At 39.7% G+C, this 15,521-nt stretch overlaps 1 protein-coding gene across 1 annotated transcript in view; it reads right to left on the bottom strand.

The window, feature by feature from the left end:
- Positions 1-3,190: 3,190 nt before the first annotated feature.
- The window catches only part of LOC310932259 (hemicentin-1-like), a gene marked incomplete at both ends in the record, with an annotated part of 32,620 nt that continues 20,289 nt past the window's right edge, over positions 3,191-15,521 (bottom strand). Inside the window, 6 exons of the mRNA XM_083895552.1 lie at positions 3,191-3,201; positions 8,757-8,912; positions 9,537-9,830; positions 9,946-10,197; positions 14,740-15,009; positions 15,089-15,340. Of these exons, the coding sequence (XP_083751678.1) occupies positions 3,191-3,201; positions 8,757-8,912; positions 9,537-9,830; positions 9,946-10,197; positions 14,740-15,009; positions 15,089-15,340 (1,235 nt within the window). The remainder of the gene's footprint in view (positions 3,202-8,756; positions 8,913-9,536; positions 9,831-9,945; positions 10,198-14,739; positions 15,010-15,088; positions 15,341-15,521) is intronic.

Genomic DNA, 15,521 nt, shown 5'->3' with positions numbered 1-15,521 from the left:
TAAGTGATGGAAAGATGAATTAAACATGAAGAGAAAATAATTTCAGTGTCCTTTGACTGATTGGTCCAAAGTGAGTGCTTACGAGGATTCATTGTCACTGATGCAGAACCAGAAGTAGTCCATTAAAGCAGAACTGTGCAGGATTTTTACCCTAATTAACAGCTTCAGAGTCATTGTAATGGTAATGTCTTGTGGGAAGATTGGGGGTTGTCTCCACTCCCCTTACTGTCTGTTAGTAGAAAATCAGCCTTGCAAGTTCAGGGCCCCTTACCTGGAGAAATCAGGTGGATTGTTTCACTTCACTACACACACACACCCCAAGCCAGGTACTGACTATAAGGCAGCGATATCATCACATGGCTCCATGCATTGTGTTAATTGGCTCCGTTGAAATCAAATGCACTTGGCCACGAGAGGGGAAGGGAGGGGGGAGCATCAGCGGGAGAGATGGATGTTTACAATGGTGTCATAAAAATATGTACTGTAGGGGGAGCTCCACAGAGAAATGGTTCTGCTTTAATACACAATGCAAGTATATTTGTGTAAGATGGCTTTAAAATTATTTGTTTTTGTAGCCTTATGGCACTATTTCACTTAACGGATCCAATCCAATCCAACTTTATTTGTGAAGCAAATACAAAAGTAAAAACAATAAAAGACTATAAAACAATTAAAATAGTAAAAGCCAGCATCTCAAACTGAATTATAAGCCAAAGAGAAACAATGTGACGGTGTCATCGTAGCATGGCTGCGTGAAACTGCCGTGACTTTGTTTTACATGGACACAGACTAACTACTTTTGAATCATTCTGTACTTCCTGCATGACCAGTGCACAGACTCAATCTGACACAGTCACTGAACTGAAATACGGCGGAAGGGGTTGTGATGCGGCCCTCCATTCACAATCGTTGCTTTCAGCAGTGCTGCCGCTAACTACACCAGACTCCTCTTTTTGAGATTTTAGCAATTTTGAATGTCTTCAGGATTTTTAAGTCTTTTTTAACTGATCTACAGTTCAGCATTGTTTGCTTTGATTCCTGTCAGACGTCGTGCTGAACTCATGACTCTTCTAGTGAGGAAACTCTCTGACCAATCAGTGACCAGCAGTCTGTTGACGTCACATTTTAGTATCGGCTCAGCTCTCTTGGAACCTCGGCAGAGCAGGTACTAAAAAAGTAAAAGTAAAAGAACGGTAATGTGTAATTGAAAAGTGCCATCATAGTTTTACATGGGCCCTCATACCAGCCAAAGCACGTGTTTCATGATTTAAACAGGGACCTTACTTCACATAGTTAGTTACTTTATTTGTCCTTAAATAGGAAATTTGTTTTCACTGACCATACCATACAAGCCTCAAAAACATGAAATACATAGATACACACAGTTACGGTTCTTCACCCACCCGCATGTGCCCACCTACCCCATCCACATGGATGTTAACAGCACATACATCACATTACACATTACACAGGAACGGGAAACCCATCACCAGTTGGCATTACAGGGGAATGAGGACGGCCCAGTGGTCCATCATCGCTGTGACCTGTTGTTCAGTACTGCTATTGCAGAGGGCACAAAGCTTTTCCCAAAGCATACTCGCTTCCACCCCATAGCCCTGTATCTGCGTCTTGATGGAAGAAGAATAAAAAAAGGATTGTGGGGGTGGGTACACAAGAGGATGCCTCCACCCACATAGACTGATGCATAATCCTTAGAGTTCACTACTTTACTAGTGATCTAGCAGAAACCCAAACACATTTCAGGCGAGCTATTGTTAAACATTGTTAGCAATACCAGTCAATAACAACTCTACATCAGTGGTCAGCAACTGGTGGCCTGTGGATCACAATTGGCCCGGCAGCATTAGTACTTGGCCCAAGATATGATTTTTTTTTATTTTGTATTATTTTCACAAAACTCACACAAAATTCAGAGCCTTTATTGAGAAAAAATATGAACTGAAATAGAACTCAAAGAGATTCTTTTGCTAGAATGGACTGTTAATTGACGTGTTTGGATTGAATAATAAAAATAAAACACTGCTGTTAATAAAATAACTGTTAGCATAATTGTTAGGCTCAAAGAAGAAGCAGTAATTCTCAACGTTGAAATGATGCACAATAATTAAGTTATAATACAGGCTATAATATCTATATATGTGACAAAATAATATCTAATATCTATCTATATTATATGACAAAATTGCACTTTTTACTATGGTGCTGGAGACAAGAAAAGGATCCCTAGCAGTGACTCTTTTGTAAAGTGGAACATTAGATTTTTCTTTGGTTGCTGTTGGCAGTCATGTATACTGAGCAGTATTCTGTGTCATCTACTGTAGCAGTGCCAAAGGACGCAACCACAAAGAAAGGTTTCTTTTTTGCAAATTTCACTTGCAGTTTCCATGCTTCTATTCAAAACTGCGCTGTTGACTACCATACATTTTATGACTTGTTTATTAACGTGCTAGTATTCGTTTCACTTTTTCATAGAAAAGTGGATTTGTTTGTCTGAGGAGTTACTTTTTCATTAGTTTCAGTCACACTGTAATGTACTTGTATCTTTGTTTGTCACATGAAAAAGTGTGTGTCCTTCAAAATAAAAGAAAACCAAAAACTGACTCCACCCTCTCTCATTTTTCATTTTTCATGCACACATCTGGGACCCACTGTTGGGTCACGACCCTCCACCAGGGAAGGCTGCACTAGAGTACAGACTGTATACATGCATATACATATATACATGTTTTTTCCTCAAGAGATTGAAACTGCTTTTTGTTGACTGGGTTTGTTTTGTCTGAGTCATGATTGAAGGCGTTCAAGGAATTTGTGAAATTTGAGAAAGAAAAACAAGTCTCACTTTGCTTTAACCTTCATCGAGCCTCAGCAACACGAGTATAAGACCAAGACTATACTACACAGAGCACATTATAGAATGTTTATGACAAGGCGATTCTTAGTGTTTAACATAAACTATAAAATGCATTGAGGCAAAATGTGCTAAAACTATTTAAAATCTGGTGTCATAGATGGAGGTAAAGTAAGATGAAGTAAAACACAAATCATCTATTTCAGTAAAAGAGATTTAGAGATTCAAACAAGTGAAAGAAGCTTTTTATTTGGGACAGAACCAGATTGAATCAGAACAGAGCCATACGTCTTTTAGGTGTTTATACATTTGCTCTCATTCTTATGGTGGCCCTGAGGTGCAAAACACAAACGCAAATCACAAACACAAATCAAAAAACACAACGCAAATAAAAAACACAAATGCAAATCGCAAATCACAAAACACAAAACATAAAAACATTAACTCAAAACAGAAACACCTATCAAAAAACGCAAACACTAAAGCAGACATCACAAAAACACGGAACACTCACAACGGAAATGCATGTCGAAACGGAAACACAAATCCACAAAAACAAGAGCACAAAACCTATTAAAAACATTTACTCAAAACGAAAAAAAAAATGCCCAGGGATGTCACTCATTGCACGGACACACAGTCCGTGTTTTTAACATCTATAGGTGTATGCTTGGTGAATGTTATTTTGCGTAACGTGTTGTAGTACTTCCGGTTCCGTGTCACTGTTGAATATGCTGAGCTGCTTCAGTGGCTCCTTGACCGAGAACCATTGAAGCTTGACCGAGAACAGCTCCATATACAAGGGGCTGTACCTATATTTCCTGGGTTCTATGTTCCCCGCTTTGTATGTGACCCTAAGTGTCCTATGTTCCCCAGGTAAAGTGGGGAATATAGGACCTTTCTGTTGAAAAATTGTCATATGTTCCCCTGTCACATACAAAGCGGGGAACATATAACCTTTTTTTGGGAAAAACAGGGAATATAGGACCCTTTAAAGAAAAAAAAAAAAAGGTCAGATGCTCCCCGATCGGGGAACATAGGTACGACCCCCATATTCAACAGTGACCCTGAACCGGAAATACTACAACATGTTACGCCAAATAACATTCACCAAGCATACACCTATGGATGTTAAAAACATGGACTGTGCGTCCGTGCAATGAGCGACGACCCGGGTCAATCCACTACAAAAATAGTACCTATTCAACATGGGCGGAGCTATCACTGCACAGCTGCATGAAACTGCGGTTACGTGGTTTTTAATGCGATTCCATTATAGAGGTCAACGTCTATGTTAAGTCAGAAGAATATGCCGAGAGTCATGTAGACGTGACAGAGTTTTCATGTATCATGCTGCAAGTGGTTCAGTAAAGGAAGTAAAATATCCATAAATTAAAAATATTTCTTTTTTTTTTTTTGAAGATGCAACAGGCACCATAAAGGGTTGGGCCAGCACTGTTTGAGACAAAGGTATGATGTGGGTCCCACACCTTCCCACGACAGGGAGTCATTACTCAAATTCACAATCAGATTTATTGGCAAAGGTACAACCTCCCCATTGTTCACAACCACCCACTGTACAGGTGCTGGTTGTGCAGGACGTGCTTCATGTACCTGGCAGTGGATGACTGCACCACATCTCACTTTCAGACATCAACACCAAGCTGTATAAAAGCATGAATGCCACCATTTCATTCCCAACAGGCTTCTGCACATGCAGGATATCGTTTCCTGGATAAATCACACTGGTGTTTCACTACAGCATGGGATCAAAGATGTTTCTGCTGCTGGTTCTTGTTCTGCTCATGTTCATTGAACACAGCCAAGGTACTGAACACTGTATCACCATTTGACTGAGCTGTAACAGTATATTTACAATAGTACTACAATGATTTGTTTTATTCTTTCAAAGGTGCTCATGAGAAACACAGCCAGCCTTTGACTATCAGCACATCATCCACTAATGGTAAGTGATTAAAGGGTTGGTTCAGTTTTATTTATTTTTTTTTTCTCTTAAAATCACAGAATACAGGAGCTGTTGATCCACTGCTGCCTCCATCTGTAAATTCAAATGTGTTATTTTTACATTTGGCTATTGAAATCCCTTGTTTGGGTTTACCTTTGTGACACACAGTTTTTTTATTCTATGGACATTGGTCTACGTGACTTAGTTGTTTGGAAAAGCCTGTCTAATTTTTATGGGTGTGCCACAAGTGGCCACAATGTTTTCAGAGACAGTGAGCATATGTGTCAAAACGGAATTATCCCTTTTAAGTTTTCAGTTTTGTAATATTGTTGTTCAGTTAAGTCTAAGTTTTATATTAAGTGTGTTTGTTTTGTAGCCTCTGCTGTAGAAGAATTACTGACAACAGCAGACAACAGACCACCAACAACAAGGAGACAGCACAGGAGAGGGTGTTACTGTAGAGGTGAAGTCGATGTTATCAGGACTTACAGTAAGCCACGCACATGTATTCATTGATGCATCAGATGAAATCAGAGCCTGAGAACTACTGAAGGGGAAATGTTTTAATCCATCCAATTCTTTTGTCCTTTTTTGCATCTGGGTCACCCAGGTAAAGGAAGTGAGATGGTAACTGCACGCTGCCTTTGTCAGCAGTTGGCCAAACGCAGAGGCAAACACAGAAAATGTGAGTTATTAATGGAGAAGCATTATTACAATTCAGAGGTTTTTAGGGCCCTAAATGTTTAGCCACTGACAAAATTGGTTTAACATGTCCAAGACCCAAGACTACTACTTTGACTGAGATGCAAAGTGTCCATATACTGTAATTACAACACATTCAAATGTAAATAACAAAGTGAGACATGTTTTTAATTTGAATATGTTTATTAAAATGTTTCTCAAGAACAAATCATATAAGTTTCAGTGAATTTTGCAAATATAGGAATTTTTATACATTTCCAATTTGCCCACCTGCAATACTGCCAATGCCCCCACCAGTGGGCTGCAGCCCACACATTGGAAAGCACTGACCTAGTTTAAATTTCATGATGGACATGGAAAGGTGAAAAGAAAAGTGTTGAATACATTGATTATGCATTTTAATAGTATTTAATTATATATTGCACAGTGAACTTAATGGACATTATTTTCTTCTGTCTCTCTATCTATGAAATGATCCAGTGAAAATGCTGTGTCAGCGGGAAAACACAAAGAACCTGAAGAAGTGCAGCAGGTTTATCAGAGCAAATAAAGGTGGTGAGGCCATGAAGATGAGTCCCAGTGTCCCCATATGAACAACACTGCAAAGCTTTCCACACACGCACGCACACACACACACATACATGTTCACTCTCATACAATTTTCTTGGAATACAAACAAAAAAGTGCTAACGACTAAAAGACAACATTTTAAAGTCTCCACAAAAGTGAATATACTGATAGTTTTTTTAAATTACTATATATAAGTACAATGAATCAAAGTGTGATAAAACATGTATAGATGACAACAGTGACAACGCCAAATACTACAATAATCAAGCTATCTAGCTCAAAGCAGGCAGTGAAGTAATACCATACCAATGTCGGCATGTTTATTACATAATATATATGTCATAATATCGACTCCTGCCCTTTCATTTTTACAGTGAGACTGTTTTATCGAGTGTAGAGGGAGCAGGAGGCATCTGAGAGGATTCAGGTGAACAACAGAGGCAAAAGCAAAGCAAACAAACTCATCAATGTCAGACCAACTTCAGATGAGAAGTGGAGGGCAGAGGCGTGACCTGAGGGAGAGAGGGAGAGGAAGTTGAATAAAATAAAATGCAGATAAATTGAATGTAAATAAATAAGCCTAAACCATTCGTTTTTCAGTGTAAACCAGCGTATGTGTATCTACTAAATATTATTTGTTGATCCAGATGCAAATCTTCACAGTTTAGTGTGAAGTTCTGAAATTATACATGTGATAAATATCGGTGTATCGACTGCCCTCTCTGATCAATCACCAGCTACTGCATCAAAAGTCTTTATTTCATTATCTCCGTAGCTACCTTATATACATCCGAGCATCTTTTTTACATTGGTATGGCTGTTAAGCAATATTTTCCTTAGAGGGCAGTGGCGAGAGCCAAGTGACAGGCGTCAATAAACATGACAACCACTGAAGTGGTTATTCTGTTGTGCTTGACCTGAAATTGAAGTTGGTGTTGCTGATAAGGGAAATTGATGAAGTTAAGTTTTTCTGTATGTCTGCCATGACTTTTGACAGCTTGCTTCATCATATGTCACCTTTTATGAATGCCAGAACTGTCCCTTTGTAGTCTTTCTCTCTCCACTGCATGGTGTGAGCAACTGAGAGGCTCCTCTCAATGAGAACCTCACACAACAACACCCTCTGCACTGCTCCACCCTCTCCCTCCTTCCTCCTCTCCTTCAATCTGCTCTCAGACAACTTCTTGTCCTTTGTCAAGAATTGACATTGGGCAGTGTTACCCTCACAAGGGAGGGGGATTTAGTTACCCTTTAATTCTGCAGCAATAGTTCTATGTTTTCTGTATTGAATATCATTTTTGTTTTTCAATAATCAAATAATTAAATGGTTTAAATGGTTTCCGATTGTATTATTGGGAACTGCAATAAAATGCTCTCACATTTGATTATTGTTCATTTCCATTTTCAGGGTTATTGTTAATAATGCAGGTGACTTAAACATTCTCAATGTTTAACTCCTCCCATTGCAACTATAACTTTAAGATTTTATCGCAATGTAAAAAAAAAAAGGTTTTCTTTCGAACCAAATTATGGAAGAAAGTGACTTCAATTAAAGCAGAGGTATAAAACTGGTGTCCCCAAACAATTACATATGGCCCACCACCTAATATCATGTTACAATGAAACCATGGCTTTAAACACATGACATGTGGCCGAGGCACAGCTGCCAGTGAGATGTAATTTTGTGTCATGAATGATTCGTTCGAAACAACAAATCTTTTGAGTGAACGAACTGATTGGGATCACTTCATGAACTGATTCGTTCCTTTCTTAGTTCAGTTGAGCTCAGCAGCGATCGTGGCGGCCGGGAGTGGAACTGCCGCGTTTTAGTGAATCACTCGTGAAGTCGTTCGCCGGCGGCGTCACTCACTCGTGAATCTTCGGCAAACGGCGCCAGCCAACGGAGGGAGTGACTAGTAAGAAGAACTGGGTCTGCTGTGCTGCTGTGATTCGTTAGCGCTGTCAGTCACTGACTCAGTCATGATTCACAGAGAGCTGGTGAACTGTGGCTGTGGACGGGAATCTCGCGAACGAACTGAGAACGAACTGAGAACGAACTGACACACAGAGAGCTGGTGAACTGTGGCTGTGTACGTGAATCTCGCGAACAAACTGACACAGAGTGCAGGTGTACTGTGGCTGAGGAACGAACTGACACACAGAGAGCTGGTGAACTGTCGCTGAGGACATAAATCTCGTCCGCGCTGTCACTCGCTCACTGACCTGTGGCGCGAACGTACTGCACTCAGGGAAGAGGTGAGTCACGTAGCAGGGCACTGGGCTCCTGCTTAGCACTGAACGATTCGGTGAACGAATCTTTTGAACAAATCATTTTAATGAACTGATTCAAGTGAATCAGTACACACAAATAAACGGCCGATCCCATCACTAGTGAGATGATATAGACAGAATACTAAATATAAATGTATGTGCTTGAAATATTTTATAATAAAATACATTTGGTTATTAGTATTGTGTTATTAAATGCTTAATAATGCATACATTTCATACATTAGGTTAATAGTGTTGTTCATGTACGTTTGGACTCATTTCACTGTTTTTGATATTACTAAACACAAAACAATTGAAGAACATCATTGCAAAACTGTTGAAAGTACACAGCACCGAGGAGATAAAAAGCTCACTCACCAGAGACAGAAAGGGTTAGAGTTTTGTACTTTGTGATGTTGGTCACAGGGTTTCTCGCCTTACACGTGTAGCTCACTTTAGCTGCAGGGAAAGTGATAACAGAGCCAACGTCTACAACCTCTGTTGTGTAATTGAAGAACCAGTAGAAGTCACAAGCTGGTCGAGAATCAGCAGAACATGTCAGTGACACACTGACTCCTGGTTTCGCTGAACTTGGACCAGTGATGCTGACACTCAGTGGGCCATCTACACACACACACACACACACACACACACACACACACACACAGAGAGGGCGAGAGCGAGAGAGAGTTGGTCATGACTGTAACGTCAACATGACAATATTAACCCTTAGAACACAGAGCATTTTGGCTGCTTATATTCCATTACTATGTTTAAACATACAGAGGCTATAAGAATGTTCAATAAAGAGTGTCTTTTCAGCACAACCTAAGCAATGTGATGAAAAAATACTATAGTAACTACTGTACATAAAAATACCTGAGCAAAAAGTACACTAGACTAAAATGTTTAAAATCAGATTGAATTTGTGAAATTTGGAAATACGTCTTGCCACGGGCTACATTCACCGACCTCCCACAGTCCAAAAACATGTAATATGAGGATTAGGTAAATTGGTCACTCTAAAAAGACTGTAGGTGCAAGTGACACTGAATGGTTGTTTGGCTCTATGTGTGGCTCTGCATGGACGGGTGAAAGCTATACTTAATAATAAAACTCTATTTTTTTCTGCCTGTTTTAGTCTCCTTTAACACTCACAGTTGACCAGGAGCTTGTATTTTTGACTTCCATGATGAGCAGCCTTATTGGTAGCGAAACACTGATATGTGCCATCATTGTCAGTGGTCACTGGAGTGAAGAGAAGTGTGTTGTTGACACTGTGGTCGCTCATGTGTGAACTTCTGTCAGAGGCAGAAGTGTTCATATTGAGGAGTGTGTCATCTTTTGTCCAGTAGATGGCGTCATAGGGTCCAGTAACTTCACAGCTGAGGGTGAAGTTTTCAGAATCGATTGGAAGTGTGTAGTTGTGGATCCTCACTGACTCTATGGCCTCTGGAGAAACAAATCACAGTCAACTTAGAGAGCAGTGTTACAACAATGATTACACATACACATATCTTCATTCATGCAGTCAAACAAAACCTTTCAATTTTTTTTTTTTTCTCACCGATAACTGTGACCGTCTTAGAATCTGTGCTGTTCTTTCCCATCACATGATTGTATGCCATACAGGTGTATTCTCCACTCATGTTTAAAGTCAAAATTTCAGTTGTATACACTGAGGTATTGGCCACCTCAGTTCCATTGAACCACCAGCTGAACTGACTGAGAGGCACTGACATGGCAGAACAGTTGAAGGTTGCATATTGTCCTGTCTCAACAAATGCCGGCCCATGAATCTTGGGAATGCCTGGTCCAACTGGAATAACAAAGGAGACATTAGGTTCTTACTTTGTATATCAGAGGCAAGAGCATTTGGGGGCCTGCACATCACACACCTATGCCACCTCAAATATGAAGGCAATCCCATATATTAGCTTTTAATTAATTTTGACAGATGTTAATCTACTGAAACTAGCCATTGTTAGCAGTTGTTAGCGGTTGTTAGTTAGTCTGCTGACAAACAAGCCACTGTTAGATTTGTTAGCTCTTGTTTGACAAACTAGCTGCTGTTCGTAGTTGTTAGTTACTCTGCTGACAAACTAGCTGCCGTTATTAGGGTTGCCACCCGTCCCATAAAATACAGAATCGTCCTTAATTTGGCAATTAAATGTTGCGATTTGCTCCGTATTTCCTTGAATATCCAATCCACATGCCTGTCACACACACATCAACACTAGATAAAGATGAAAATAAAACACAGGGAATACTAAGGCCAGCAAAATTGTCGTGGCTGGATCTACGCAGGATACCGGCCGCCCCGGCTCCGGTGCTCTGTGCGATTGCTGCTGTCACGGTTGCCTAGCGACAGACACCACACATCGGTGCTGCTCACAGTTAACTAAAGACATCAGCTCATCTGATTAATCGGTTATTCCCTTAATTACAGCTCAACTAAAGCTCTTCTACAAATAGATAATGATAATGAAAAGTGCGGTGTTAAGAGTTGCGACTGTACTCGATCCTTGTCATAAAGATTATTTTAGGATGTAGAGATAAAACTGTGTGTAGAGAAATGATCCAGTCTGTGCTGGATACGGAGAGCCTGCTTAGAGGAGAAGCGCAGAGCGCAGAGCGCAGCAGCGACGCACAACACAGGAGAGAGAGAAGCCACAGTGCAGGTGCGCTGCACCAGATGAGGGGGCACACTCTACAATATAATATACTATAATTGCAGTGCCTTGACTTTAGTGAGGTAAGTACACACAGTCCCTGCCATAACAACACAATTAGATTCATGTGTTCCCTCAGCTGCTTCCCAAAGTACATATTTTCTGTAATACAGAGTTCTGTAATGTTCTGCGAATGTGGTAACTTGCGCATTTTGAGTTACTTGCCCTTACTTCATGAGTCACCACAATGGTCCTTCATAAAGCCTCAGAATGCCCCGTTTTTACCTAAAGTTTTCGAATTCTCCGCTCCTCACCAACCCGCCTCTGCTCGGTCGCTCTGCTCCCTCGCCATATTACCCTACCCTTTTTCAAAAAAAGGGTCCCATGTTCCCCTGTCACATACAAAGTGGGGACCTTTTTTGAGAAAAACGGGGAACATAGGACCCGGGGAACATAGGTACAAGCTGTTACGCCTGACCTAGTAACTCTAGTAACTTTGCTTGATGCCCTACACCCATGGTTCTCAAACCATACGCACAAAAAGACGGTATACGCCTTTCATCAGAAAAGACAGCTGATGCAGGTGCATGCTCATCAGCCGCTGGAGACAGCGGCACACTGGCATCTTCTTCCTCCCTCTTCCTCCCTCCCCAGCGTCCACAACACAATCAGTGACAGTAATGAATCATTATACAGTAAGTCCATGAGCTCTATCACACACATTTATAGATTGTTGAAATAATCTGTAAATTCAGCTAAAATGGATAAGTCATGTCTAAACAAACACGTTACATCAGAAAAACAACACTCACAGGATCAACTATCAATGCCCAGCCAGTTTTTTTATTTATTAATATGATAAATAATAATATGAGAGCAGCCGGCAGTGACCCTCACATTTAGTTCTGTCGTGTTTATATCTAATTCCAAAAAATAAAATAAAAATAATAATAATATTTTTTCTTCAAATGTATACATCACATAAATTAATGCGTTGTCATTGTTCTTCAGGAAGGAGGCGTCAGAGAGTGCGTTTTAGAGTCATTTGTATATTTGTAGGTGGAACGAGGGCATGGTGTGTTACTCATTCACCTGTGCTCAGTTTCACGTTTGATGGGATGTATACAGAGAAGGGGCCTCATGTACAAAGGTTGTGTACGCACAAATACGTGGCGTACGTCCTTTTCCACGCTCACGTTCAGAAACGTGAAATGACCGTGGAAATGTGCGGTGCCCACGCCAACTTCATGGCTGGCGTACGCACGTTTCTACAGCTATTGTTCCTTTGGCGACACTTAGTGGTAACGCTCGGGAACTGTTTACAATGTGAAAACAGTAGTCATCAGAGTGATGTGCACATCAGAGACACACTTAGGAACAATCAACACCTTGCAAATGGGGCAATCCGACGTGAGCGAGTATTTAGGTTATACTCGCGAGGATTTACTTGAAAATTATGATAATTGGCTCATAAGCCGATTTCGGTCAGGAGTGTCCCAGCTGTGTGGGACGGAATCATCCGAATGTCATCCAGGTACATCAAATTCCCATACAATGCTGTTAAACAGGCCAACATTAAAGCACAATTTTCAGCGAGAGCCGGTTTCCAGTTTCAGAGCTATTGACTGCACGCACATTGCTATAAAAGTGCAGAGGTAGAAAGTAACAAAATACATTTACTCAAGTTATTGTATTGAATACCTTTTTTGTGTATTTTTTTTTATTTTTTTAAGTACAATTTAAAATCAGGATTTTGTATTTTACTTGAGTATGTATTGACTCAAGTATTGTACTGAGTAAAACCAGACAAATGATGATGTGATTGGCACCAGCACTGGCGCGTGAAAATAGAGGGCGTGGCCAAAAGTGACGTAATATCCTGAATAGTTTTGGATCCAAAATAGTTTTGGATTTCTGATCCCTTGTCATATTTCTACTACCCTCACACCCCACGTAAAGTAACTAAGTAACTTTTACTTTAAGTACATTTCAAATGAACTACTTTTTACTTCTACTTGAGTAATATTTCATCAAAGTATTGGTACTTTTACTTGAGTACAATATTTTAATAGGTTAATAGGAAAATAATAATTCCATCAATTGTCAATTCATATGTGATGCGCAAAAGCAGCTAACCAACATCGTGGCAAGGTGGTCTGGTTCATTGTGACTAACAGCATGGTGGGAACAGGCTGGAGGCTGTCACAGTGCAGGATGGGTGGCTTCTGGGTGAGTAAATAGTTTATAATAGTTTATTTTACTTGTCCCGTATGTAAACAAGCGCAATGCACATTTGGGCATGTGCGCATTCAAATATCATGTTTTTGTTTTTCTTTATTTTCTGCTGGTGAAATTAGAGCTACAGAGCTTTCTAGCAAGCCCCCGATTGTTCAATTCAAATTCTGTTCCTTTTCTTTCCTTTATTCATTGTTATTTGATCAAAGAGCTGAATCTCAGGGCCTATTTAAATTGATTTGCATATGTAAATGGAGGCGTGGACAGGGAGGATTTTGGCACCTCTGCATGTGCGCTCAATTCCACGTTGATTTGGGATGTACAAAGGAACCTGCTTGGATCCATGCGTACGCACACTTTGTTACATCTGAATTTATTTGTGCGTACGACAGTTTCTGGGTTTCGGCGTACGCCAAGATTTAGTAGGAAATCCACGCAAGTCTTTGTACATGAGGCCCCATAAGGTGCGCAGGACAGGTTTTATAAATCTGAGAATTTCTTTGCGTACATACTCAAATTTTGTGAGTACGCCCTCTTTCAGTATGAAAGCAGCACACTCTTTTATACATGAGGCCCCAGCTTTGTTGGGCCTATTTACAGAACTGTATTTTAACGATGGCAATAATCAAATAATAGTATTTTCTCAGGTGGTTTTATGCCAAGTGGAATAAAAAGGTTTGATATCCATTGGGTTACACTATATAAAACCAACATTGATGAAAATGTGTCACTAATGTAAACACTTTTTTAAAGTATTGTTAGGCTTGTGATATTGTCTATAAGGATATTATTATAATCAGTAATAATTGACTATGCATTTATGGCTTAAGTTTAAACAACAAGGTTTTCAAAAGTGATGTTACTTTGTGTCAGGGATAATAAATGTGAACCCTGTCAACACACCCAGCAACGCTATTTGTTACATAATTTTCAACACATGCAGTAGTCTTTTCCACCACGCAATATCATCTATATCACAATACTTATTTTCTGCATACAATTCATAAAAAAATAACAGTCACGCTAATAATATTTTATATTTTTGAAAGTGTGTATGCTTACACTTCATTTCTGGTGTTGGAAAAGTCATGATTGTGTCATGTAAGAAACTAAAAGACTTTTGTTAAACAATTAAACGGTATTTGTCATCTAAACAATGGGAACATATTATGTTTAAAATCCTGAGAATAAATAACATTTGGATACATGAAAACACCTGTTAACACCCTCACACCACAAAAGGTGTGATGGAAATGATGCTTTCCTCTGAATGCTAGATACAAATGCCAAATATTTTACATTATCTACATAATTTATTCACAGCCACTATAAGACAGTGCTTCTACACATAATAAACATATCAAAATATTCCTCAAAATATGTGTTAGATTTTCTAACATTTTCCAGACCAGTTGGACCATAATTGAAGAACAATCCTTAAATGTTCTACTCACAGTTCACAAGGACGTTGTAACTCGGGCTGGTCATATTTCCAACAGCATTCACTGCCATGCACTTGTAGTGTCCAGTGTCATTGCGGTCCAGTGGGTTGAACATGATTGTATGGTTATGGATATAAATTCCTCCAGTATCATTTATTTCCTCATAATATTTCATCCAATAAACATGATCAGCAGGTCCGGTCACGTTGCATGTTAGCATATACACATAACCTTCTCTGGGATAATCCGTTGATGATTCTATGTGAACTTGTGTTATTGGGTCTGAAACAAAGCAGAGTTTAGCTGTCTCTTGAGTCACATGAAGAAATGGGAAACATCAAACTGGCCACACAAATCTCACCGACAACAGTTAGCATAGTGTGTTTTGTCTCGTTTCTGCCGGTGATGTTGTTGTAGGCTTGGCAGGTGTACATCCCACTCTTATCTTCAGTCAGAGGGAGTGTTACATACACGGCTGTAGTGGCCACTAACATATCACTGAAATACCACATGTAGTGGCTGGGAGGATGTGATTCAGCATTACAGCTGAATGTCACGTTAGTTCCTGCCTTCACCAGTGTTGGTCCCATGATAGTTGGCATTCCTGGCCCATCTACAGACAGGAATATTATCATAAAAGTGCAAGTCAGTGAAATGCTTTTTTATTTGAAGTTAAAAATCTGTATTAAATAACTTTATTACAGCTATCACTGCAATAAAGATCATTGAAACAGCAACAAAGAAGATACTATGTATCTCACATTTTGTCTGAAATCTATTTTTTTCTGAAATCA

Source organism: Microchirus variegatus (assembly GCF_963457635.1).
Source record: "Microchirus variegatus genome assembly, chromosome: 1".
Taxonomy (NCBI): domain Eukaryota; kingdom Metazoa; phylum Chordata; class Actinopteri; order Pleuronectiformes; family Soleidae; genus Microchirus; species Microchirus variegatus.
Note: the sequence above shows the minus strand (reverse complement) of the source record. Positions and strands in the feature narration are given on the sequence as shown.